The sequence below is a fragment of the Pelobates fuscus genome, chromosome 1 (assembly GCF_036172605.1).
Source record: "Pelobates fuscus isolate aPelFus1 chromosome 1, aPelFus1.pri, whole genome shotgun sequence".
In the NCBI taxonomy this organism is placed as follows: Eukaryota; Metazoa; Chordata; class Amphibia; order Anura; family Pelobatidae; genus Pelobates; species Pelobates fuscus.
In genome coordinates, this window is record NC_086317.1 from 416,829,408 (window position 1) to 416,853,657 (window position 24,250).

Below are 24,250 nucleotides of genomic sequence, written 5' to 3' on the forward strand. Positions count from 1 at the left end.
CTTTCTGGCCTTTAAAAAACAGTATATAATATGTGTCGGTGCAATAAATGAGAGAGATGCAAATTGCAGTTGAACGCAAACAGCAAGAAAATGCAAAAATTGCTTGTGTCATTAAGCGTAAGTAAAGCTTCTGAAGCTCTGTCCTTAAGGGGTTAATATGCAGATGAGTTGGAAGAAATTGTCCCAACTTTGTTGCAGTCCTTGTGAATACACTTTAAACAATGGCCAGGAACATTAACAGTAAGTATGACAGACAGGTACATTTTCCACAGAAATAACAAGTTGAGGAATTAAGTCATTGCTCATTTAGTATAATGTGAAACAGCTGTCAGCCTAATCTGTAAGAAGTGGTTACCACACTCCTTTATTTGGCAAAAACATGCACTTTTTTTTTTTTTTTTTTTTTTTTTTACATATTTAGACCGTTAGTGTGAACACAATTTGTTATTAAAAGGCCCCATATGCAATTTCTACACAATGAGTCTAAAGTGACATAAGGTGCATGCAATTAACAGCATAACAATTCACCTTACAAATAATTATGTATAGAAAGAGCATTTTATTATTGTTTGATGGTTGATGTTGGATACATTCAATGCAATATATTTATGATCAGAGAGGGTGAGAAATTATTTAATTGAAATAAACAGAATATACTGAATACAGAATCTAGCCGCGCTTTGGTTAAAATAGACCTACGTGTTGTCTGCAAGGATATCCAGTCACAGGAGAAATTTGCTTTATAACAGGTCTGAAGTGTGGTCAGGGTATTAGTTATCCATGAACAGTGGGGACATTTGCTCCAGTTCCCCTAACAAAATGGGGCCCAAATATCATAGAAAAAATAACTACTATGAAGAGAGACTGGGAAAGAAGACAGAACAAGCTGAAATATTCTTAAATGTGTGCCCCAAGAGGCTTATTTTTACACAAGGCAGGCAGAGCACAATATAAGCTTGGAGAAAATAGGGGGATAGCTACTACCAGTTGTGCCAATAGCCCACCTTAATGGACAAATGTACAAGATGTTTTCTGGATGAACAAGTCAGTAACCAATAGCAGCAAATTGCTTCTACCAACTCTTTGGCTTAGGGGGGCAAATTAAAAAACTTCTGGACTTCTTCAGTCATTGAAACCCCACCTTTGTACCCACGCACATATCACAATTTTGAGTTACACCATGTGAAATGAACATCAGTTTGTATAGATTAGCCAGTTATTCCATTAAGCAATTTGTTTCAGATACATTGTAATCTGGAATATTGTCATTTCATATAATTCCTGGTATTACCAAATAAGAAACATTTAAGGTTTCATGAGATATGTGACCATGTAGCAGAACAACTCTGTAACTCTGCATTCTGTGTAAATGACAGCACTCTGGTGTCAGACAAACTCAAAGTCTCTCCAAAGTCCATAGAGATAATCACATAGAATTCTGGACAATGCTATCTTGATTTCTGGAACAGTACAGATTACATCTAGAGGATAAGGATTCTGCAGCCACATACATCCATATTTAGCCATGTAGTATTAAGGAATTTCCAGTGCAACACATATGCGTTCAACGTTTCACAGAACGCTAAACAGTACCATATTCATTAACTATATCTGACATGACCAAGAACGAGGAGTCACAAATCCCCAAAATGTTTTCTGTAAAGAGAGAAACATCAGTGAAAATACAGTATCTACCAACAATTGCAGTTTCAATGTGAAATAATACCAAGACTCCATCAAATAGCAGAAACTTAAAATATGAAACCAGGTAAAAAAAAACACCATTAAAAAAGTGAAAGAAAAGTTGTCGTCCCCCCACACACAAACAAACCCCAGAGTAGGGATAGACCGATTATCAGTTTGGCCTAGATTATCGGCCAATATTCCGGATTTTGTAAAATAACCGATAATGTGAGAGGCGTCAGTGGCCCAGCACACGCAGGGCCGGCGCGTCCATAAGGCGAAATATGTGGCAGTTTTAAGGGCGCACCGGCTTTGGGGGTGCAAGAATCAAGTGACCGAGAGGAAGTGCACAGCGCTCCCCCTATCAGTCACTCAGTGTAGCGTGGAGTCACAAATCCCCAGAATGTTTTCTGTGAAGATACATCAGTGAAAATACAGTATCTACCAACAATTGCAGTTTCAATGTGAAATAATACCAAGATTTTCCATCAATTTGCAGAACCTTAAAATATGAAACCATGAAAAACAAAAGTGAAAAAAGCCCTACCCACCCACCCAAACAAAAACAACAAAAAGAGAGCAAACATATATTGGACCCTAATAGAATATTCAGAAAATAGTTTTCCTGCTTGCAGCTATTATTTTTCCACCAATATTCCTCATCAGCCCCTACAATTTAATTACATACATGCCCAATCTAATATCCAGCATTCTAAAAGTATTACCAGATAATGCCTAAGAATGCTGTACTTTCTACCACTCACAAAGTTGCAAACATTCAATAATCATTAGCTATTCACTTGTGTGGGTTTTATTCACAAGAAATTGCTTTGTTTTGAACCTTTTGTTTCTTTCATTTGTGGCTGTGGCCAGAATATGTAAATGTATATAGCGAACAAAAAAAAAACAGTAGTGGTCATGACATGAAGCGTTCCACTGTGCAGGGTGGAATTAAAGGCAGGCCAAGGCCTTGTTTTAATAAGATTTACAAATGATTCAATACAGCTAGAAAAACGCTCCAAATTATTATCTACAGAATGGGGATTTCTGTAAAAAATTATTTAGACATTTTTTCTAACAGTTTTGGACCATTTGGAAATCACATTGAATCGAGGCCTTATTATCGTAAAATAATTTATATGAACGGAAAAAGAATACAAGTATAGGAGAATGCAGCAAAACAAAGAAACGAGCATATGAAAACACTGCATGATTGGAAAGCAACAGTGGTGGGTAACTTGAAAACATGACCATTTGGATTGCAGGTGTGGGTAAGTAAGCAGCAGATCGTTGAGTATAGCATTGTTTTGCCTGACATCACATAGAATGATCGATTATGAGCACCAGTAATTTTTTCAGCATGATCAATTGTTAACGTGGGCCAAAGTGGGGTTAGTTGTAGCCTGAAGTCAGTCCTTGTTTCCCCATCCTGTGAGTTTGAATCTCAGCTTACCTTAACCACAAATTGAATATTGCATGCTATAAACATAGATTATCACAATCAATTACCATGGTATAATTTTGAATAAGACAGATACACATTAGTTTCACTCAAATTATTTAAACATTAAATAAACTCCAAAATGGCAACATGTAGGACATGTGTAAACTGTCAACTCTGTGAGCATGTCAAGATTATTTAAGGATTGTTTTGATATATGATGAAATTTTAATCTTGATGTAAAATACTTTGCAGGAGAACACCTTCAGTGCTGGATTGTAGATAGCATTACTGTGGTAAGAAAGCTCTAGTGTTTCCCTTGTTATACATACCTCAGTGAGCGGGCAGTGTATTTGCGCATACCACTCCTGACAATATAAACACAACTGAATACCCTGGCCAATAAACAGGAAGGTCCAAACCATCACGTTCCAGAATGGGCTTGTTAGATTATCATTAATGACGAAGTTGAAGACAACTGGTTGTGATAAACAAAACAAAAAAATAAAAGAAATTATTAAAAAGAAATTAAAGTAATGCCTGATGTGATTTTGACAGACAGCCATCAGTTGTGTGATTGGGCACCTTCCACCAGGAATTCAACTATGACAATCTATATAATACTTTGGAAAGCTCAAAATACTTGAAAGCTACAGGTTTCATCTTGGTGTTTATTTTGACCTCTGTCATGAATTTGCAGAATAAGGCAGATAAATTATATGAAAAGACAATAACGTAAATAAAAAGTATTTTGAATGATTTTTTGTGGTTTGCTTAAAACAATGGCTCAGTATCAGGTATGGATTTTCAGAATATCCTTTTTAGATTTTACAATGAACAAAGAGTGTTACAATATCTACCAAAAATGTACAATAAACAAGTGGGAGCCCAAACTCAAACAATATGAATCTAACACTATTTTTCCATAAAGAACATGAACGTGTGAAGCCATTACCTCCAAAGATGGCAAACAGGCAAAACATGACCGGGTAGAAATAACCAAGTGACAATGTTAAGACATATTCGTGTACGATGGCCGACATGAAGAATACAGCCAGCATTGCTCCTGCGCGGAACCGCCGATTACACAGCTGCAAAGGAGATGTTGTGCTTAATAAACAGTTATTGAGATATTCATTACCACACAGTGGTGTTACCTCACCATGTAATGAGTTCTAGAATTGTCCCCAAATAACTAACTTTAAAAACTAGGATTTTATGTTTAAACCTAAAACAAAAGCATATGTTAAAAGGATACAATTTCCATTTGAATACTGTAGATGCGACACTACAGAGATAAATATCTGGAGCGAGAAAAATGCCTTCAACTATCACCATATTATAGACATGGTAGACAAATGATTTCCTTGACATATATTTACAGAGACCTACAATGCTGAGATCCACTGGATTTCTATATCTAAGAACCACAACAATGGAATTGTACCCAATCACAACCTGCAGTTTGCTTTTGAGTGCATTACATGTAAATGGTTTTAGGATGCACTAATGTTGCTTTGCCTATGTGCTTATCAGATTGAACCTTGGTTGTGATTTTATTTAATAGCAACTGAGGAAGATACAACTGAATACAAAAAAGGGAGGCATATAGGCTGTCAAAAATCACACAACTGAATAGATTTAATTCACAATCTGATACAAGCCATTGAGTGTACTGTCAGAGTCTACATTAACATTAGCCTCTGCTGGACATACAACAATGTGGTTTATTTGTGTAGTGTTTAAGAAACTTGCCATACAGGTCTCATTTTAACTGGCTACAATGAAGAAAGGGCTATTTTCAAACACGAAACAAAAAAGTTTATATAGATGAAAAGCCCAGATTTAAATAAATATGAATTAGTACACTGTATAATGGACTAAATGTGAGTTTAGGGCTCAACCCTAATTCTACTACAGTAAGAACACAGTGTAGGGAAAAAAAAGAGAGAAAATCTCACACCTACTCCATTGTCAAGATAAACCAATAAAATAACGTTAATAATTTTTTTTAACAGACCAATTCTTCAATAGGATAAAGAATATTTCTTGTGGTATTTTAACTTGTAAATCTTTATTATCTTGGATGAAAATAAAATACACAAACACCCATAAACTGGTTTGTACTGAAATATTTTTTAATTATTAAAGACACAGTAAACATCCTACATAGAAAGCCACAAACAAATGGAAACAATTTAGACATAGTGGGGAGGCAAAGTGCATATACCACAATGTGGTTCATTGGTTTATCTTGACAATGGACTAGGTGTGCATTTTTGTTGTTCTGGTCCTCCTGAAACAAAAAAGCACAAAAACAAAACATTGGTCAGGGGCCACCTCAAAATACTTACCCATAGAATGTCTCTGTAAACATAATAATACAACCAATCGTGGACAACGACATTCCATGTGCGGTAATAATTTGAAAATGATTTTGAATTCCACCAATCCTAGATAAGAGGAAGTAACATGGGTAAGTGGATTTATATACATATGTTATTAAAATAAAACTTCAATGTATATGGAAGAAAATTAGGTAACTAGTTGTCACGCTACCTTGTAGAACATACGATCTGCAAAGCGCAACATCTCTGCAAAAGCATTTAACCAGCAGTGCAGGAAGGCAAAGAACGAGATCAGCAGAACAAAGGTGCCTGTGAGAGACAGTAAGAGGGACAATGTGACATGGGAAAAAACTAGCTTCTTTGCAAATGGTAGAGATTAATAATTTTCTTCATCAAATTATTTGAAAATCTGGTCCATTCAGTGGCCACTGGTGATGTAGGGTGAGGCCTTCAAGACTTGTTGAGTTTATGAAAAGTGGGGAGTGAGTTAGGGATTTGTGAGTATCAACTAATAAAAATAAAAAAATGATTAAAAACATTTGATAAAAGAAACACTGGTGCTCAATGGCGGCTAGTTAAGTTTAAGGATGGTGGGGCATCTATCAAAGAAAGCAACGAGTCAGGGATAACAGGGAGGGTTCTAATACAGTGGAGGGAGGAGAGAGCTAGGCTTGGGATCATGCCTGCAAGGGAGAAGCTGATCACATCTTTCGCAAGTGTGCTTTGTACACGGACAACTAGACCCTTGCACACAAGTTCAAATATCACTATATGTGCAGCGTTTCAAGCCGAAACACTGCACATACAGGCTACTACCACCATGACCGCTTCTATAAGCAGAAGTGGTCATATTGGTTGGAGTAACTCTTTAAATATACTGGAGGTGAGGTGAGAGACGAGAGAGGGAGGGGAATTGTTGTAGGTAGCGGTAGGAAGAGAACCAAGGAGTGAAGGAGGAAGAGTGAGGATGGGTGGGAGGATGAGTAAGAGAAGGTGTGAGGGAGAGAGCAATTTTTTTTCTATAATTTTTTATTTATATTCAGCTCACATATATAATGAACGGCATTTGAGGTAGAATACAATGACAAAAATAAAGCAACATTATACAGTACATACGTAGGAACAGAATGCACAGTAATGACTAATACTGGGAGCCGAGGATGTTTTTTTTTTTTTACAGAGAGTTGACACTAAGCTAATAGAACTCACCAGTCGCTGGACATGAAGACAATCATTTAGGACTAAGGCAATAGGCCACTAGCTGGCTTGGGCATGGCCACCAGCTGACTGGCGAAAAAAGTAAATTTAAAATAATAAAAAAAGAAAAGGCCACAGTGAAGCTACCAGTAGTAGGTCATGTGCCTGTGGTCCGACAACAGCCAATGCTGGGTAGCGGGTAAGACTTGGCTCGAAGGTCGATGGCTAAAATGTTTTACACCTCTAGGACATATAATACAGGGCAAAGTAAATCACTCTGTTCAATCCACCAAACTAATGTAGCAATGTAGAAATATATAAAATGACAATCGCAACCCTTGAACAGTGAAACAGTGCAAATAAAAATTAGAATCAAACTTTCCTTATGCAGAAAAACTCTACCTGGAAAGCTATCTCAATCTTCAAACATAAATACAAAAAGTGTATGTGTGGAGGGTTTATCGGTTTTTGTGTATTTTTGAGGAGATAGGGAGTAGGCTGTTGTGTGAGTGTGTGAGTGTGTGTGTGTGTGTAATGGCTGTAGTATAGACTGTAGACTAATGGGAAGTAGGGAATTGTATTGAAAAAAATCTTTATTAATCATTTAACCCCTTAAGGACGGAGGACAGTTCAGGACCGTCATCGGCATTTTTGCGTTGCCGACCGGTGACGGTCCTGAACCGTCCTAACCGTCCAATGTACTTACCTTACTCTCCCGTTGTGGGGAGACTGCCTGCAGCCCAGACAGCCTCCCCATGGCGGTTTAGGACCCCTGTGGCCATGTGATCGCCCAACAGGGCGACCACATGGTCACAATAGGTGTCCATGTGTCTGCCTGCAGTGGGACTGTCTGTGCTGACAGGCAGTCTCCCTGCATGTGTAAAATCTGAAAAAAAATTATTATTATATATGTGTATATACGATATATAGACATATATTATACCTATATAATATATGTCTATATATCATATATATAATGTCATGCTAAGTTTATTTTTATATTAATATGTACATATATTAATATAAAAATACACTTATAATTAAATTACACACGTATATATATATAATATATATAATAACTATATAAGTATAGATGAAACCTTAAGGGACCAGAAAACAGGGAGGACAAAACCCTACCCTATTACCGTCTCTTAGGTAAGGGATGGTCACCGAGACTGGGTAGAAAGGGGGTAACCCTAGGGTAATGAAACAAAACAAAGAAAATAAATCCAAAGGTGGTCTAACTAAGAGACAACCATGAGGACAATTACCCAGTCCAATTCCAATAGTAAATGTTAACAGGAAAGAAAATAATAAATAACTTTATTAAGGTATATAATACAATGTATACATAAATACCAATCTAAATAGATAGAGTCAGTTAAGAGGAATAACCCACCATCAAAAATAGAGATAGGTGGCTAAATAGTAGCCTACTGTATATAATCCTTCTAAAAAGAAAAGAAAAATAATAATGACTCAATGATGCTTGGGCTAAGGGTATAGAAACACTCATATGGGTGGAGAGGCTAGGTGGAGAGTAGTGGGTAATGGAATGTATGGATCATAATCTCACATTCATATAGCCCCACATATAGTAAACTCCTCCACAAGTAGTCACCCTTAGTGTTCCAACCCTATACTCCTGGGAAACACCTTCAAGGGTGTTCCAATCCAGACTTATCTATAATAGAAAAATACACCAAACTTAAAATAAAAACTAATGGTAACCAGTCTAAATAGAGAGAGACAGAGAGGAAAGAGGAGAGGCCAGGCACGAAATGGAAGTGGCTAATTAATAGCCTACTAAGAGAGCTACCTTTCTAAAATAGAAAGGAGATTAACTAAATAGTGCTCTGGCTAAGAGTGTACAAGCAATAAGAGAGGAGGGGAGAAATAAAGGAGAGAGGTAAATGCATAAGCATATATAAACGTTTTAGGTAAGGTATCAAAAAACCAACCATATAATATAAACCTCTCCCCCCACTTATAGACTCCCAGCAAACAAACACTCTCTATGCTAAACCCTATACTCCTAAAGAAACACCTTCGAGGGTGTTCTAATCTCAGCTCAAACTAACATTAGAAAAGGTTCCAAGAGTTTAAATAAGTGACAAATCATCTGTGCAGAGTGCTCAAATCGTGAGTGAAAAAGTGGCTAAAACCCGACGCGCGTTTCAGCGTGTTCCACACGCCGTCATCAGGGGTAACGCTAATGCAGCTAGCCCAGCAGTCTGTTTTATACCGTGTATCAGTAAGTCCACCAATCAACGATCGTCCCACTAATGAGGCAAACGAGGCGTGTCTAGAAGCTCCGTTACATGACTCATTCGGCGATCAGGTGGAACTGAAAGCATAATAGCATTAACCGTTTGGGTGCCCAATTGAGGTCCAGGATTAACCCATAGAGTGTGCAATTATACACACCAACATAGAGAATGTGAAGTACACTATGTATCTGCAAGAATAACACTGAGGAAAAGATAGCAAATGAAGCTATATATCCAACTAATTATATAGTGTTATGCTTATACTAGTGTAAATAACAAGCTGTACCTACGTCAGTTTCAGATAGTATATACACTGTATATGATTGTGAATAACCTGATTACACAAGTTATGCCAGTATTGGTGTAACAAGTTGTACATATGTCAATTACACATGGCATGGATAGTGTATATAATAGTAACAAAACAGGTTAAACACAGTGTGCCAGAAAAACGTACATAACAGGCTGTGCATGTATAGAACAGTAGGCAAACAAATTATGCCTGTATAATGTGCATAGCTAACTGTACATGTACCTATTACAAATGGCATACTCAGTATATATAATTGTGGGGCAGGTTTAAACAGGTCAATGCTCCTTCAGAAAAGGGTATAAAAAAGAGAATTTTAAGATATCGGTGTTAAAGTGATATATACATATGTGAATAAACTTAACTCGAAATATCATTGTTAATCAGTTTGTCAAATAAATGGGGAATAGGAGAAGCCTTCATTTAACCCTGATGGTGACAGGGTTTTTAATTGGTAAATCCAAAAGGCTTCTCTCTGTCTCAATTTCAAATCCCAGTTCCCTTTTCGTGGCGGTTGTGGAACATGTTCAAGGCCCATGAACCGAATACCAGCAGAGGAGTGGTTATGGTGTAAATGCAGATGTCTTGACACGGGTGTCTCTAGGTGTCTCCTGACAGAGTTCACGTGCTCACGTATCCTAAACTTAAAGTGACGGAAGGTCTTGCCTACATATTTTAAACCACAGGAGCAAATTAGCAAATACACTACTCCTGTGGTTAAGCAATTGAAGAAGGAGCGAGGTTTGAAATGGCTCATGCCACTACTATCAATGGTTAATTTAGAGTGTCTCTTGATAAAGGGGCAAGCACTGCAACGGCCGCATTGAAATGTGCCTTACCTAAAACGTTTATTTATGCTTATGCATTTACCTCTCTCCTTTATTTCTCCCCTCCTCTCTTATTGCTTGTACACCCTTAGCCAGAGCACTATTTAGTTAATCTCCTTTCTATTTTAGAAAGGTAGCTCTCTTAGTAGGCTATTAATTAGCCACTTCCATTTCGTGCCTGGCCTCTCCTCTTTCCTCTCTGTCTCTCTCTATTTAGACTGGTTACCATTAGTTTTTATTTTATTTTAAGTTTGGTGTATTTTTCTATTATAGATAAGTCTGGATTGGAACACCCTTGAAGGTGTTTCCCAGGAGTATAGGGTTGGAACACTAAGGGTGACTACTTGTGGAGGAGTTTACTATATGTGGGGCTATATGAATGTGAGATTATGATCCATACATTCCATTACCCACTACTCTCCACCTAGCCTCTCCACCCATATGAGTGTTTCTATACCCTTAGCCCAAGCATCATTGAGTCATTATTATTTTTCTTTTCTTTTTAGAAGGATTATATACAGTAGGCTACTATTTAGCCACCTATCTCTATTTTTGATGGTGGGTTATTCCTCTTAACGGACTCTATCTATTTAGATTGGTATTTATGTATACATTGTATTATATACCTTAATAAAGTTATTTATTATTTTCTTTCCTGTTAACATTTACTATTGGAATTGGACTGGGTAATTGTCCTCATGGTTGTCTCTTAGTTAGACCACCTTTGGATTTATTTTCTTTGTTTTGTTATATAATAACTATATATATTGTATATATATATTATTATAAAATACGAATAATAAGTAATTTAAATTAAATTAAAAAAATTAAAAATAATAATAAAAATGTAAAAAAAATTATATATCTATACGAAATTTTATTCTAACTGTATTTTGATATTAATATATATATGATTTGAAAAATACAGGAGAGCGCACCTTTTAAAAAAGTAAATACAAACAAGATACAAGTAATAAAAGTAATAAATAATAAAAATAGTGGTATAAACGTTAGCAGCTAGACATAAAGCAAAACTCCTTAATGATCATGCCCTAGTATATAGAATTCAAAAATGTCAGCGCTATATATGGTAGCCTATACAATGAGGCAACCTGTAACAATGTGCAGAAAAAAATCGTCAACCAAAATTCTGTGAGTTCAATAGTAAATAGATAGAAGCACTTAAAATCCCACAGTAGTCTAGATTTATGCACTAGAAATATATAAAAACTTGTTTAAGAGTCCATATAGTCTTATAAGGGAGTCTTGAAGGGGTTAATCCTGTGTTGAGATGGGAGATACACTGTAGCTTTTACCTTTAAAAGATACAAAAGAAAACTTTCATAGTGTAAAACCGTTTTATTAAATCACAAGATACCCTTCCCCCCAAATAGGAACCCTTACTTGAACAAGTTGTGATAATTGTTTCCAATATATCACGAAAAACACTTTTGTAAAATCAGAGGCTGTGTAGCCGTTTACCGTCCGCTGCTACTCAGTGGTTTCAAACTTCCCGCCCGATCTCAGCGCTGATACGGTGGGTATTCTCCTGCAGCTTGGGAGCGTCAGTGTGTGGACGATGGTAAACCGGCTATGAGCATCAGACCTCTGCACCCGATATCACATCAACGCGTTTCGCCCCTTACACCGGGCTTTGTCAAGATAGTGAATCGGATGAGAACGGCATCTTTAAATACATTTTCTCTTGATCAGCTAGTCCAAAACTGCTGATCAAATTAATAGTCTAAAACATATTCAAAGTGGAGGATGAACAGTATCCTGTCATTGTTTAGCAATTTAGAAATTTTAAATCACATTTACGTATTTCATATCGATAAAAATATTAAATCACATCTAAAATCATAACGGAGGAGACATTATAGTGCAAAAGATTATGATAACATCAGGAACAATGAAATACATTATAAACTGAAACATGAAGTAAAGAATTTAATTCTTCTAGACATTTGTTAATAAAATATCAATTTCGAAAATCATGCTAATAAAAAAGTATTAAATATAAAACTGGAGTAGTGACATCTAATGTCTCTATCGATCTTTCAGAGGTGTACATATGGTAAAACAGGAATTTCTGTACCCTTAATAACAATACTTAACAGGAAAAAAATTACCTATATGCAAATGAAGGGGAACATAATAAATAATTTCTCAGAATGGAATAGAATTTCCTTTAACTTAAGGCGAGTCATTGGTGAATAATTGTCCATAAAGGAAATTCTATTCCATTCTGAGAAATTATTTTAAATTATCTATGGTTTCCATTTCCTCATTTCAAAGACCCTTTCAAATTTCTTTGGATAGAATTAATAACGATTTATCATTACACGGAGATTTGTGTTCCCCTTCATTTGCATATAGGTAATTTTTTTCCTGTTAAGTATTGTTATTAAGGGTACAGAAATTCCTGTTTTACCATATGTACACCTCTGAAAGATCGATAGAGACATTAGATGTCACTACTCCAGTTTTATATTTAATACTTTTTTATTAGCATGATTTTCGAAATTGATATTTTATTAACAAATGTCTAGAAGAATTAAATTCTTTACTTCATGTTTCAGTTTATAATGTATTTCATTGTTCCTGATGTTATCATAATCTTTTGCACTATAATGTCTCCTCCGTTATGATTTTAGATGTGATTTAATATTTTTATCGATATGAAATACGTAAATGTGATTTAAAATTTCTAAATTGCTAAACAATGACAGGATACTGTTCATCCTCCACTTTGAATATGCTTTAGACTATTAATTTGATCAGCAGTTTTGGACTAGCTGATCAAGAGAAAATGTATTTAAAGATGCCGTTCTCATCCGATTCACTATCTTGACAAAGCCCGGTGTAAGGGGCGAAACGCGTTGATGTGATATCGGGTGCAGAGGTCTGATGCTCATAGCCGGTTTACCATCGTCCACACACTGACGCTCCCAAGCTGCAGGAGAATACCCACCGTATCAGCGCTGAGATCGGGCGGGAAGTTTGAAACCACTGAGTAGCAGCGGACGGTAAACGGCTACACAGCCTCTGATTTTACAAAAGTGTTTTTCGTGATATATTGGAAACAATTATCACAACTTGTTCAAGTAAGGGTTCCTATTTGGGGGGAAGGGTATCTTGTGATTTAATAAAACGGTTTTACACTATGAAAGTTTTCTTTTGTATCTTTTAAAGGTAAAAGCTACAGTGTATCTCCCATCTCAACACAGGATTAACCCCTTCAAGACTCCCTTATAAGACTATATGGACTCTTAAACAAGTTTTTATATATTTCTAGTGCATAAATCTAGACTACTGTGGGATTTTAAGTGTTTCTATCTATTTACTATTGAACTCACAGAATTTTGGTTGACGATTTTTTTCTGCACATTGTTACAGGTTGCCTCATTGTATAGGCTACCATATATAGCGCTGACATTTTTGAATTCCATTAATATATATATATTTATATCAAAATACACTTAGAATGAAATTGTATATATATCTATGTATATATAAATAAATAAAAAGAATGCGAACTATTCATATGTCCATATACAAAATTACATAAATAATTATATAAATATACACGTAGACTTCAAATATATAAATATGCATATATATTTAAATTCTACGTGCGTATTTATGTAATATTTTTACATAATTAAGTTATTTTATTGATTGCAATTTAAGGGACCTGCCTGCCAACCCAGGCCGAAAGTCCAGAGAATTTAATTTGCTATCACTGTATTTTACCCTGTAACGTTCTACGACACCCTAAAACCTGTACATGGAGGGTACTGTTTTACTCGGGAGACTTCGCTGAACACAAATATTAGTGATTCAAAACAGTAAAACATATCACAGCGATGATATTGTCAGTGAAAGTGACTTTTTTTGCATTTTTCACACACAAACAGCACTTTTACTGATGATATAATTGTTGTGATACATTTTCCAGTTTTGAAACACTAATATTTGTATTCAGCAAAGTCTCCTGAGTAGAACAGGACCCCCCATGTACAGGTTTTATAGCGTTTTTGAAAGTTACAGGGTCAAATATATGGGTCAAATATTTTTACATTGAAAACGGACAGGTTGGTTACGTTGCCTTTGAGAGCGTATGGTAGCCCAGGAATGAGAATTACCCCCATGATGGCATACCATTTGCAAAAGAAGACAACCCAAGGTATTGCAAATGGGGTATGTCCAGTCTTTTTTAGTAACCACTTAGTCACAAACACTGGCCAAAATTAGCGTTCAATTTAGTTTTTTACTTTTTTCACACACAAACAAATATGAACCCTAACTTTGGCCAGTGTTTGCGACTAAGTGGCTACTAAAAAAGTCTGGACATACCCCATATTGAATACCCTGGGTTGTCTACTTTTAAAAAAATATGTACATGTGGGGTGTTATTTAGCGATTTATGACAGATAATAGTGTCACAATGTCACTATTGATACATTTTAAAAATGTATGTTTTGAATATCCTACTTGTACTTATAGCCCAATAACATGCAAAAAAATAGCAAAAAGCACGTAAACACTGGGTATTTTTAAACTCAGGACAAAATTTTGAATCTATTTAGCAGTTTTTTTCATTCGCTTTTGTAGATGAGTAAAAGATTTTTCACATAAAAGTAAAAAAACTTGTGTTTTTTTCAATTTTTCATCATATTTTTTCATTTTTTTAAAATTAAATTACATGAGATTATATAAATAATGGTATGTAAAGAAAGCCCATTTTGCCCTGAAAAAAACAATATATGGGGGGGCGTGGCCTGAACCTTCACCGGAGCGGACGCCATTCCTGCCTGCTCCTAACAAGCCTGAAACGAATCCGCAGACATCCGCAAACGGAACCGACCAAGTGCCTGACCCATACTGAAACCGGCATAAGGGTGACAAACCGCACACATTGATGCCTTTTTTCCAACCCCAGCGATCGGGAAAGGTAAAGCGGAGGCTCAAGGCCTACACCTCGCCGACAGCCGCCGGGCTTGAGTATTTCCTCGACGGAGTATACAGCCGAGGTGAGCCCCCACCCCTTAACGACCCTCTGTCAACCTACAACAATACCCCAACGAACATGGGGAGAAGAATACAGAAGGTACTAACCAGCCACCAGGCGGAGCAGACCGACATAGGGGCTCTGCTGCAGAGGCAAGCACAATCAAAGATGGCCGCGGAGGCCCCACAAACTCCGACAACGGCCCGGACAGAGTCCCACACACCTGCTCAAGCAGAGAACGAATGTGAGTACACCCTGACACCAACACAGGCACCACTTGACAATACACTGGCCACTAAACAAGACCTCCATAACTGGGTCCAAGACATTAAGGAGACACTGGCCGCGGACGTGGGCCTGCTTAAAGGGGAAGTACAGAAAGTAACTGAGAGAGTAAGGGTGACTGAGGAGAGCATTATGTCCTTCCACACAGAAATGACAGCAGTAAAGGAAGAAATAAAACAATTGCAGTCCAACCAACAGGGTCTCTCCCTACAACTAGCAACACACGAAGACCGAGCTCGCCGCAACCATGTCAAAATCCGCGGAGTACCCTCTGATATAACACCTGAAGAACTACCTCACTATGTGAGACGGCTCCTGGCCACTATCTTGCCGCCACTGACAGCACGGAAGATGCTCCTCGACGGGCTGTACAGACTCCCACCCTCCGCCACAATGCCTAGCACAACCCCCAGGGATGTTATTCTGCGCTGTGCCACCACACAGGACAAAGCCACCATTATGGCGGCAATACGGGACAAAACCCCCTTGGCCTTTGAGAATACACAGCTGCTTTTCTTTCAAGATCTGACCAGAGCCACACTTCAATGGCGCCGGACACTATCCCACTTTACGAGCTTACTACGCTCCGCGAAGTTGCCATACCGTTGGGGGACGCCTCGATCCCTGCTAATTACCCAAAACGGGACCACACACAGGGTCTCCGCGACCACAGAAATACCTGCAGTGCTCGCTAAATTGGGATTACAAGACAAAAATGACGCAACAGAGACCGCTGCTCAGAGATGGGACCCAAACAACACGGTGCCATTCATCCCGAGAAACAAGGGACCGACAAATCAGGACACTTGAAAAACAAGGACTGAAACAATTCCCACACGTCATACACAGTCCCTAGAATCACGGCGGACTTAAAACTTTCTTTTAAAACTTTCTTTTAGACTGACTGCCGCCCTTCTTCGTAATTTTTCCTTTTGTTATGTTTCTTTTTAACATTACTATTGTTGATTCCTTGAATGCTGATACCCTGCTTGACACATGTCTAAATGCTACCTATACGTGACAGCACGCATAGACACACTAACTCACAGTAGACCGCACACGCTGAGAGCCTCACGCAACAGATGGAGAGGCAGGAACTATAGGAGCTCCCTCTCCACCCCCCCCCGCCACCCCCTAGGTTAGGGGTACAAAGCCTCCCTCCGGGACACCCTAGACACACGGGCGTATAACCCGATGAAACCTGAACACAAGTTAGCCTACAGCCGTACTGAGACGCCCTGACAAAGGACTCTCCCCGCACGAAGCATGCTAAGCGATATTGCCACAGACGATCATTAAAGAGAATAGGTACAAAGAAAAAGGAGAAAGGTACTGTCCCTGTATGGTATTAGAAAAAATCTCAGAAATGGTAAAAGGAATGGGTCTTTTATTAATTAGAGTACTCAACACACGCACTGAAAATAACACAATCAGTGGTCATCGCTGCCTCAGTGATGGATAACTGGGGCAGAAACAGATGACTGAACCTTAACACTACTAAAGTGAGGAATATATACAGACGGGGAGTGAGGAAAATAAAGGGTATATTTACATAAGACAAACAACTTGGGGCATCAGTCACCGAATAACGGTGAAGTGGATAAGTCCCTAAACCAGTAAGCAGGGTGTACTAAACCGAAAGGTCTAAGCCTGGAGGTAATAGAGTAGCTAATAATCAATTAGTCGTCTTATTGAAACCTCTAGGTCTAAATAAATGTAGTACACCTGGTACATGGACAGCTCCGATTCTCACGGAGGTAGCTAGTATGTACACAAAGTATCTAATGTTACTGGTTTAGTCAGTGGCACAGCAGAGCGTCAGGACGGTGATCAATATAATTAGTAATGATCACAATAGTGTCTGGATACGTCCTTGCGCAGGGGTGCTGTGTGTACAGTATACTGTGTATGGACCGGGAACAACACAGTAACTTAGACGTCAGTCAGCCTGTGTCAGTCATGCGTTTAAATGTCGGCACCCATATCGGGATTACTATTCCCTAGGCATTACCTTCGCCCTGTATCAATATTGACCATCCAGAGCCACCGTACTCTCTGAAAGCTACCAATGACGTCATACCGGCGGCCTGTCCAATCAGGACCTGGGGTGGGCTTTTTAAGCTCACTCCGTTCGGGGAGTCAGTTCCCCCTGATGAGCCTGTGTGTTGGGTGAAACGCGCGTCGGGGCTCATGACACTGATCCGACTTGGTGTGATCTGATAACACTCGGTGTGCTACTATATACCTAGCCACCTCAGCTACGCTTACGTTCCTTCTTCTTACCGTACTGAAGTTGGATCGATAGACTACAGCCGTCTAAGACTCCTATTGCCACTCTGTTCTAATTTAGCCTAGCACCGTTAGCACTATAGACAGGTGCCCTCGAAGGCACAGATTAGGGCATTTGCTATTTCACTAACAGATAGTTATTCGAGATTTCTCTTTAGTCGTAGGTGCCCTTGAAGGCACAGCTTAAGGTTCTCTCACTATCTCACTGGGTGCTCTACAAAGGGGCACTATCTTACTGTCTCCTTAACGGTGCTACTGAGACACCTCACCTTGAATAGGGTGACTCTACCTGGCTTTAAACAGACTGCGCAACAATTTTAATCTATTGATAAGGGGCACACACTTCTGTTTACTCTCTTTGTTACTGAAACCGTTACTTACACGGTTAATTGACGACTAGTAACAGTGCTACCCTTGTTATTAATGCCATTTGTTGGCGATTAGTGGATCCTGTCCACAGTGTACCGGACCAAAGCATTTAAACGCATGACTGTCACAGGCTAATTTACGTTTAGTTATTGTGTGATTCCCGGTCCATATATAGGACCTAAGACATTTAAACGCATGACTGACACAGGCTGACTGACGTCTAAGTTACTGTGTTGTTCCCGGTCCATACACAGTATACTGTACACACAGCACCCCTGCGCAAGGACGTATCCAGACACTATTGTGATCATTACTAATTATATTGATCACCGTCCTGACGCTCTGCTGTGCCACTGACTAAACCAGTAACATTAGATACTTTGTGTACATACTAGCTACCTCCGTGAGAATCGGAGCTGTCCATGTACCAGGTGTACTACATTTATTTAGACCTAGAGGTTTCAATAAGACGACTAATTGATTATTAGCTACTCTATTACCTCCAGGCTTAGACCTTTCGGTTTAGTACACCCTGCTTACTGGTTTAGGGACTTATCCACTTCACCGTTATTCGGTGACTGATGCCCCAAGTTGTTTGTCTTATGTAAATATACCCTTTATTTTCCTCACTCCCCGTCTGTATATATTCCTCACTTTAGTAGTGTTAAGGTTCAGTCATCTGTTTCTGCCCCAGTTATCCATCACTGAGGCAGCGATGACCACTGATTGTGTTATTTTCAGTGCGTGTGTTGAGTACTCTAATTAATAAAAGACCCATTCCTTTTACCATTTCTGAGATTTTTTCTAATACCATACAGGGACAGTACCTTTCTCCTTTTTCTTTGTACCAATTTACTTAGGGTTATCCCCTCATCTGTCCCTCAGACTTAACTTACACCTCTATAGGGCCCACCCCTCAAAATCATTTATTCTCAAGGTTTCAGTACCTATTTTTGGCCCACATTTGGGAAATACGAGCCAACACCTAAGTATCCTCTTAGGCTCGGTACTTACCGGCTATTTCCCCATAACCAGACCGTGCTCACAGCTCATGACTGACCTGTTGGAAAAATTGGGTGATCCCAATTTTGGTCAGGATGAGATAACCAATGTCTTTTCTACCAACCCTCTCACAGACAAGGACATTACTAATAACGATATCAACATCTCTTTCTTTGCCATCCAAAAACTTTATCAAGAACAAACCAGGAGCTTCTGGGAGCTAACCAGTTTAAAACAGTACTCACAACAAAAACTAGTACCGAGGGGATTACGCCCCGATATTCTCCTGCCAGATAAAGTCCGGACCGACGAACAGATTGGGGAATGGAACACGATCCTCCTGGACTGTTCCTTCCGGTTGATGGACTATTTAATTAAATTAGAAACTACCAACTTTGACGAAACTAACCTGAAACTACAAAACGAAATCACAACAATAAAAAACTTTAAGTCAGATAATCTGTATGTCCCCATGGAAAACAAATTACAACAAAACATCACTAATTACAGACAACATTTAAAGATAAAAAAACACAATAAATTCCAAAGGGATTTTAAAGATTTCAGCAGTGGCGAGATCTTTAGGGAAAAAAGAAAGTACAATAGGAGACCCAGTAATTACAGAGGGTCATCCTCAGGTGAGACTGACTGGTCTGACCAGGACCAACCTCGTCGACCGAGACGCAATAATAAGAGCTCTGACAGGAAAAGAGACCCAAGTGTACAAACCCATCAAAACAAAGGCATCCTTAGGGGTACAGACAAATCTGTGTCTTTTCTCGACATTCCTCTTGAAACCAGTAATCCCCTTACACCTTCCACCACATCCTCGGCTACTTTTTTAGAGCAGGACTCTCCCCGCCAACAACGGGGGAGACTCCGGGACAGGGAACGCTGGGCATACAAAATACAGAATCGAACACAAAGGACATGACCAATAGAATCATCAACTGGTCAGACTTTACATTACAAACATACCACATTTCTCTCCTGAACAAAGGCCTTTCCTTTGTACCCACCCCTACCTGTAGTAAATTCAACTGGTCTAAAGACATACACTTATTTGGCAGGAAACTTGCATTAAACATCATGCACGCTAAAAAAGACCAACAGGCTGCTAACGATTTGGGCCTCTCCCTAAAGGACTATGAATTATCTAAAATATTAACTAGTCTCCAGGATGAACAGGATCTCAATAGACCTCTCACTGATTTCAAACCACCCAGTTACTTCACCCCCAATTTCAAAGACACCCCACATGTAGACCTATTTGTGGAAATGTCTTTAAACCAATTTGAAACGACCTCTCATTACCCCCCAACTCCAAACAATCTAAGCTCATTAGAACGCAGAGCACTAAAAGAACTCCAAGCATTGGACAACATTGTTATCAAACCTGCCGACAAGGGGGGAAACATCGTGTTATTGAACAGACAAGACTACATAGAAATGTGCATGAGTCATTTAAACGATTATCTATCCTACAAAACTCTTCCTTCTGATCCAACCACCGTGTTTCTCAATGAACTCAACACCCTGTTAACTGAAGCTAAAACACTCCAGATCATAACTCCAGAGGAATTCAAATTTTTACTACCCCATAACTATCCTACAATCGCAACTTTCTACTGTTTACCCAAAATACATAAGGGAATACGACCACCCCCGGGAAGACCCATAGTATCAGGGAACAACTGCTTAACAGAACGCCTGAGCCAATACATGGACAAAATTTTACATCCAATCGTACTAACGTTACCCTCCTACCTTCGGGACACTAAGACCACACTACAACTCTTACAAGACAAAACAGTCCCCCCTTATACCATGCTAGCCAGCCTGGATGTGGTTGCCCTGTACACCAACATACCACATCACTTTGGCCTTAGAGCATGCCAATTCTTTTTGGAGAACACTACATACAACGACTCCCAAAAGAAATTCTTTATCACAGCCCTTCAATTCATACTGACCCATAACTATTTTATTTTCAATGGGCAGTATTATCTGCAGGTATCTGGGACCGCTATGGGGACAACTTGCGCGCCAACATACGCCAACTTGTTCCTGGGATGGTGGGAGCAGCATGTCGTCAAATCAGCTAAATATGACCGATTTCACAGGTTCATCCTAAGCTGGCACAGATATATTGACGACGTGTTGCTCCTCTGGACAGGCCCCATTGATATCTTTGAGGAATTTGTAAAAACCCTCAACGATAATGAGATCAATCTCAAATTAACCCATGTAATCGATGAACGGGAACTCGTCTTCCTTGACCTAAAAATCCTACTCAGAGAAGATGGTACCATCCAAACCGAATTATTTCGGAAATCCACTGCAACCAATAGCCTCTTACATTGGGAGAGCCACCACCCCTACAGATTAAAAGCGTCCATACCTTTCGGCCAATACCTACGAGCCAGAAGAAATTGTTCTGAAGATTCCACCTTCTATAATGAATGCAAACTTCTAAAATTAAGATTTAAAGAATTAGGGTACCCTAATCGGGTTCTCAAGCAAGCATTCCAAAGGGCCAGCGGCATCAACAGACATCTGAGTCTTACCACAACCAAACCCAAAATGGAAACTAAAACACCCAGATGTATTGCCACGTTCGATCAGGGCTGGAACACTATGTCACACATACTACAGACCAACTGGCCCATCTTACTTCATAACCCTTCCTTGAGGAACAGCTTACCTGACCATCCACCATTGACAGCCCGCCGACCCACCAACCTACAAGATCTCCTTGTCCACAGTCACCTGGCCTCACCCTCCTCACCTGATAACTGGCTATCCAAGACCAAGGGAACCTACAGATGTGGCCACTGTAAGGCGTGCCAGTACATCACACCTTCAAAAACCGTCCAGTCTACACAAACCAATATTACCATCACGACCAATGCACTGGTGAACTGCAGCACTACACGCATCATCTATATCATCACATGCGTCTGCGGCACCCAGTACATAGGAAAGACTTTCCAGCAGTTTCGAAGAAGAATTCTCCAACACGTCAACTCCATCAACAATACTGTGACCCCGACACCGGTGTCCAGACACATTAATAACTTCCACGAAGGCAAACCAGAAAACCTAAAATTCCAGGCAATTGAAAGACTCACACCAAACCAAAGGAAAGGAAATTTTAACAAAATCCTTCTACAAAAAGAATCCAAATGGATCTACCTTTTTAAGACATTGGCCCCTTCAGGATTGAATGAAGAATTCAATTACACAGCATTCATTCACTGATGAGCACAATATACCTTCTTTTATGCCATCCAATATTCAGCACCCCTTGGTGCTGTCACGTAACATCAAAAAACTTAACTGTTATTATGCATTAAACCCCACCTCTTCTCACATGCATTCTAATATTTCTTAACATATGCCACATTACTAACCGCTGGCTGACATCCCTGGTAGGACATCTCCCTGACTATTATATTGTCCTAGGTACGTACACTAGGGATCTCATATTGTCCACGGTAGCATCCAGCTCGGCCAGGTGACTGTGGACAAGGAGATCTTGTAGGTTGGTGGGTCGGCGGGCTGTCAATGGTGGATGGTCAGGTAAGCTGTTCCTCAAGGAAGGGTTATGAAGTAAGATGGGCCAGTTGGTCTGTAGTATGTGTGACATAGTGTTCCAGCCCTGATCGAACGTGGCAATACATCTGGGTGTTTTAGTTTCCATTTTGGGTTTGGTTGTGGCTTTTTAAGCTCACTCCGTTCGGGGAGTCAGTTCCCCCTGATGAGCCTGTGTGTTGGGTGAAACGCGCGTCGGGGCTCATGACACTGATCCGACTTGGTGTGATCTGATAACACTCGGTGTGCTACTATATACCTAGCCACCTCAGCTACGCTTACGTTCCTTCTTCTTACCGTACTGAAGTTGGATCGATAGACTACAGCCGTCTAAGACTCCTATTGCCACTCTGTTCTAATTTAGCCTAGCACCGTTAGCACTATAGACAGGTGCCCTCGAAGGCACAGATTAGGGCATTTGCTATTTCACTAACAGATAGTTATTCGAGATTTCTCTTTAGTCGTAGGTGCCCTTGAAGGCACAGCTTAAGGTTCTCTCACTATCTCACTGGGTGCTCTACAAAGGGGCACTATCTTACTGTCTCCTTAACGGTGCTACTGAGACACCTCACCTTGAATAGGGTGACTCTACCTGGCTTTAAACAGACTGCGCAACAATTTTAATCTATTGATAAGGGGCACACACTTCTGTTTACTCTCTTTGTTACTGAAACCGTTACTTACACGGTTAATTGACGACTAGTAACAGTGCTACCCTTGTTATTAATGCCATTTGTTGGCGATTAGTGGATCCTGTCCACAGTGTACCGGACCAAAGCATTTAAACGCATGACTGTCACAGGCTAATTTACGTTTAGTTATTGTGTGATTCCCGGTCCATATATAGGACCTAAGACATTTAAACGCATGACTGACACAGGCTGACTGACGTCTAAGTTACTGTGTTGTTCCCGGTCCATACACAGTATACTGTACACACAGCACCCCTGCGCAAGGACGTATCCAGACACTATTGTGATCATTACTAATTATATTGATCACCGTCCTGACGCTCTGCTGTGCCACTGACTAAACCAGTAACATTAGATACTTTGTGTACATACTAGCTACCTCCGTGAGAATCGGAGCTGTCCATGTACCAGGTGTACTACATTTATTTAGACCTAGAGGTTTCAATAAGACGACTAATTGATTATTAGCTACTCTATTACCTCCAGGCTTAGACCTTTCGGTTTAGTACACCCTGCTTACTGGTTTAGGGACTTATCCACTTCACCGTTATTCGGTGACTGATGCCCCAAGTTGTTTGTCTTATGTAAATATACCCTTTATTTTCCTCACTCCCCGTCTGTATATATTCCTCACTTTAGTAGTGTTAAGGTTCAGTCATCTGTTTCTGCCCCAGTTATCCATCACTGAGGCAGCGATGACCACTGATTGTGTTATTTTCAGTGCGTGTGTTGAGTACTCTAATTAATAAGTGCCGAGCTGGATGCTACCGTGGACAATATGAGATCCCTAGTGTACGTACCTAGGACAATATAATAGTCAGGGAGATGTCCTACCAGGGATGTCAGCCAGCGGTTAGTAATGTGGCATATGTTAAGAAATATTAGAATGCATGTGAGAAGAGGTGGGGTTTAATGCATATAATAATGCA

At 39.4% G+C, this 24,250-nt stretch overlaps 1 protein-coding gene across 1 annotated transcript in view; it reads right to left on the bottom strand.

Moving 5' to 3' along the window:
• Positions 1 to 433: 433 nt before the first annotated feature.
• Positions 434 to 24,250, bottom strand: part of LOC134570021 (sterol O-acyltransferase 2-like) — a 63,085-nt gene continuing 39,268 nt past the window's right edge. The window contains exons 11-15 of the mRNA XM_063428477.1: positions 5,684 to 5,781; positions 5,479 to 5,577; positions 4,080 to 4,215; positions 3,457 to 3,602; positions 434 to 1,656 (exon numbers count right to left, since the gene is read on the bottom strand). Coding sequence (XP_063284547.1) covers positions 1,606 to 1,656; positions 3,457 to 3,602; positions 4,080 to 4,215; positions 5,479 to 5,577; positions 5,684 to 5,781 — 530 coding nt within the window. The 3' untranslated portion in view covers positions 434 to 1,605. The remainder of the gene's footprint in view (positions 1,657 to 3,456; positions 3,603 to 4,079; positions 4,216 to 5,478; positions 5,578 to 5,683; positions 5,782 to 24,250) is intronic.